General features: G+C 36.7%; 1 protein-coding gene across 2 annotated transcripts; it reads left to right on the forward strand.

Moving 5' to 3' along the window:
- Positions 1–764: 764 nt before the first annotated feature.
- On the forward strand, positions 765–3,159 carry Sse (separase). 2 transcript variants are annotated; one of them, XM_068285977.1, is made up of 6 exons: positions 765–921; positions 1,000–1,195; positions 1,300–1,780; positions 1,848–2,500; positions 2,556–2,881; positions 2,945–3,159. In XM_068285977.1, the coding sequence occupies exons 1-6, from the start codon at positions 855–857 to the stop codon at positions 3,124–3,126; spliced, it is 1,905 nt and encodes a 634-aa protein (XP_068142078.1). In that variant the 5' UTR covers positions 765–854; the 3' UTR covers positions 3,127–3,159. The 2 variants fall into 2 exon arrangements, with proteins under 2 accessions (XP_068142078.1, XP_068142079.1); XM_068285978.1 differs by having other exon boundaries at positions 1,303–1,780.
- The last annotated feature ends 1,307 nt before the right edge of the window (positions 3,160–4,466 follow it).

The raw sequence follows: 4,466 nt of genomic DNA on the forward strand, positions 1-4,466 counted from the left end.
AAAGACAACAAACCAAGTGTAATGCATGTGCCTCAGTGTCTTTGTTGGGTTTGTGTGGGATTGACACAGTTTTTTGCCTTTGAGACTCTGCGCCGATGCGCAAAAGCTTTTTCCTTGGCTTGCGCAAAACTTTTCGGTTTTTATGAATGAATACCAATTTCATGAACCACAACAGCAATAAGAACAACAACAACAGTATAACGCACCAATAGCATTAACAATAATAACTAACTATCATCACCATATACATATGTATGTATCAACAACAACAAGAACAATAACATCATTATATTGCAAAAAGCTTTCGTGTTAGTACTTGCCGTAAGCATGCGGTTTGTTTTCTGATCTTTGAGAACTTTGTTGGACTTTCTTTGTGCATTTTGTGCATTGAAATTAATCAAATATTTAAAATTCACTTTCTAAACTTTCTGATAAGAATACCGCGCAAAACAAAGGAAAAAATGTACTAAAAAATGCCACAAGCGGAAAGCCTGCTATCGTGTATCGATAACATAAATTAGTGTTGGAAAATCTATGATTATCGATATACACTTTAATACTAGATTTTAGTATTTTGGGAAATGGAAATGACTATCGATGAGCAAGGTTGGCAATTGTAGAGCAAAAAATAAAAAATATGCTTTGCTAACATTAAAGGATTAAAATCAGTTTATGTATTTAAAATTTATGTAAATATCGTATTCCGATACTACTTAGTATCGATTTACTGTATGTGTCTGATAGTCGAGTTGCGGTGATTTTTTGTCTCATCCAAGCTGGGCACACTAAAATGTTTGGCGTTTTAAATTTGTTTAAGAAACTTTTAAATAAATTCACCGCTGATTAATAACAATATGGAACTAATGGACAGTCTCCTGCTAAGCAGTTACCACAAAGCCGATTTGGGCCCAGAGGCTAAAGGTGCAACAACTAATCGCGTTTTTTTCATTCTGCGGCTTTTACGTTTATTGTTAATTAATGTTTAAATTTTACTTGCAGAAAATAATTTGCTAAAAGCGGATGAAGAGTATCGCAATAATAAACTGGATCATTCAATTTACTATCAAGTTAGGGCACAATTCCATTCAACTGATTTGCGTTATCTCAGTGAGCTGGAACAATTGGATAATTTTCGGCCAAATATCAAAGATTTATTGGCAAATGCCAGTGGAAAGGAGCAAACGGATTATAAGCGGTGAGGCAAACAATTTGACTTAACATTTTAAGCACAACTTATACATTAGTTTAGATATAAATCTAACTAAAAATAATAATAAATTCAATGCAATCATGTTTTAGAAGTAAATTCTTTCAGAATATTTTGGTAAATCTTAAAGATGAGAAAAGATGGCGCAATAAGAATAAAAAACGCTCTCTACCAACGGGCTCTTTGACAAAATTTGACTTCCTAGAGGATATTATACAACCCTCGGATGGCTGGGAACGCATTATAGACATATGTCAGCAACTGCCCGATGAATGGTGTGTGATACAATTGACCAAGAGTTATAATCCATCAACCACATATTCACTTTACAATGAGATCAACTCATCGAAAGGTTCCATATATTTGGCCATGCTGCGACATTGCCGAACACCTGAATTGGAACCCACCTGTTTAAAAGTCACCAATGAACGCCTGGTGGAAGTCTTCCAGGAATATAGCACACTGGTCGAACGGTTTCGTCGTGTGGTCAGTGTAGATCCCATTCTAGCCAAGAATAAAGAAACTAAACGAAAATACTGGGCGGATCTTCATGAGTTTAGCAAAGTGCTTGAGGTGAGAGCTACCCCTCATCCCATTCTGCTACCGACATATGTATATTGATACTTTTATTATATTCCAGAAATTAATCGCTAACTTGCGTGAGATAATCTCACCGTATGCGTTTCTCTTCCTGGGCAAACGATATCCAACTGAATCGGTTACCAAACTCTGTCAACAGATCTTTCAAGAGGTCGATGAATTCTGTGAGAAACAGAAATGGAATCAACATCAACGCATAATACTATCGCAAGCCGCTTATCATGCCAATCATATCCAGAAAGCGGATATTGCAGTATTATCTTTGAAATTGGCTTCGGACAATGAAGCTGTGCAACTGGTCGAAGACTTGCTGGACAAATGGTCCCAGAATTGGGAAGAACTGAAAGAATTGTCAAGCAGTAAGCGTTTTCCCACTATTCTCATAGTCGATGAACGTTTGGACCACTTCCATTGGGAGCAGTTGGCCACAACACAAGAATTTAGTCGTGTCAAATCTTTGCATCTGCTTTGGCGACTCTATCAGTGGCATAAATCGAATATCCAACATGGTTACTATACTGTCAACATCGAAAGCGGTATGTCTGTCATTAATCCCGATGGGGATTTGCCAAATTCTGGCCGCAGATTGCGTGGCTTCTTTGAGTATTGGCTGGGCCATTGGCGGAATATGTTTGAAACAGTTCCCACCGAAGATGTCATAGTCAAGGAGGTCTTTAAATCGAAATGTTTTGTGTAAGTGCCTTCTGCTCCTGCCTTGATCTTAACCATAATCATTTTTCTATTTTAGTTACGCTGGTCATGGATCTGGTCTTCAATATATCAGCGGTCGAACCATTTGTCGTTGTCGCGTTGAGGGCATAGTTTTTCTTTTTGGCTGCGATTCGACAAAAATTTTGGGCACAGGACTGCATAGTGCCCTGTATGGTAGCCACGATTATTATCATGGAGCCTTATGTCCCACCATAGTGGGCACTTTAATGCCAGCCTTGGATTCCAATATAGACAACATATCTACTAGCATCTTAAGTAAATTTCTAGCTCCATCGCATAGAAATGTGATGCCTTGGTCGGAAATTGATACCGTAACTTGGGTGAAAAAGGGTTCAGTGCAAGGTAAGTTTTACCCAGGACATGACTTTTAACTGCATTTCTAACACTCATCTTCTTGTTCCGCAGCTCAAGATGAATCAAATTCACAATACTTGGATCAATATGCCGACTATCAAATGGGAAGCCTGCCCGCAGTCATATCTCGTGTCCAGCAAGGTCTAATCGATCCTGTAATCTTTAATTGTTGCATTTATGTTTGTCGTGGTCTGCCGGCTTGGAATTTGTCTGTCCAGAAAATGCCTTTTTAGTGGAAATAATTAAATGAAATATGTAAAAAAAAACTCCAATTGTAAGACTTTTTACGGGATACACACGTGTTTAGGTCCCTCTACTTTTATTTATGTATTAGGTCAGTTTTCGACTCTTTGAAATGACTTTTCATTCAACTCCCACTACGAAGTATAACCAGAAGGAGTCGAAACGGGACAAGTTTAAAGGAAATTCCTGATTTTACTAACCATTTTTTGCCTTAAAAACCGAATAACGAAACGATTGTGAAGACCAAAAGTTCTAAAGACATCTGCATATTAGATTTAGTTAGTTTCAGTTGGCGATACTTAATATGGAAAATCTAACAAACAGAAACAATTTCTGACTAAAATTGAAAAAAACTACTTTAAGTAAGTTTAAGCAGTGCACTACTTTCAGCACTGCTTTCTCTTGCTCTAATCTAACTTAACCGAAACTGCTTTTTGCTGCTTTAATCCTAATCAACCGAAACTTATCAAGAATTACCAACTAAACCAATCATTTGGGGTTTTTTTTGGGGAAAAAGAAAGTGCATTTAAATATTTGAAATAGTATTTGAACAAAAACAAAAAAAAAACACTGAGATTTTGAGAAAAGAAAAAAAGTTGAGATATATTGAATCGTACATTTATATAGTAAAAGTCAACTAGTGCCGCATGTAACTTACCTTCTTCTCTTTTTGTCTAGGAGTCTTTAGTTTTTCTTATTGGTTTTTTTTTTATACTTTTGTTGAGATTTCGTTTTTTGTTTTTAGATTTTCTTCTTTTTTTTTTTTTTAAGTTTATATAGATTTAATTGTGGAAAAGTTCTGGAACTTGAACCGTTTTATTAAGTTAATTTAACATTTGTTTTTAGTTTGTTGAATTATTTAATAATATTATTGTATTTAATCATGCCACCTGTGCAAAAAGAAAAGGAAGAACAATTAGCTGGAATGTAAGTGGGGGGTAAGGTGGTGGTGTATGTGTGTGGGTGGTGGGGGTAGGGGTGTGGGTGAATAGGAACAAAGTAAAAAAGTGAAAGTGAAGGTGCAAGTAGAAGAAGTACAGACAAGGAGAGACAGACATTTAGATTTTATATACATATATAACTATATATGACAAAAAGGTGATTTGATTGGGTTTCGATTGGGTTGGGTTTTTTACAACTGCACTAAACTGGGCTGGGCTGGCCTGGACTGGTCTTGGGTTGGTCTTGGACTTTGGCACACCCATAAAATTGGAGAAAGAGTTAAAACCTTTAGGTAGCAGCAGCAGCAGCAGCGGCAGCTACTTGACCTACTAAAAAATCCTTTTGCTCTTCTGTCGCATTATGACACACATTCATTAATTAGGCCCAG

This window comes from Drosophila tropicalis, unplaced genomic scaffold (genome assembly GCF_018151085.1).
Source record: "Drosophila tropicalis isolate 14030-0801.00 unplaced genomic scaffold, ASM1815108v1 contig_443, whole genome shotgun sequence".
NCBI classification, from domain to species: Eukaryota; Metazoa; Arthropoda; class Insecta; order Diptera; family Drosophilidae; genus Drosophila; species Drosophila tropicalis.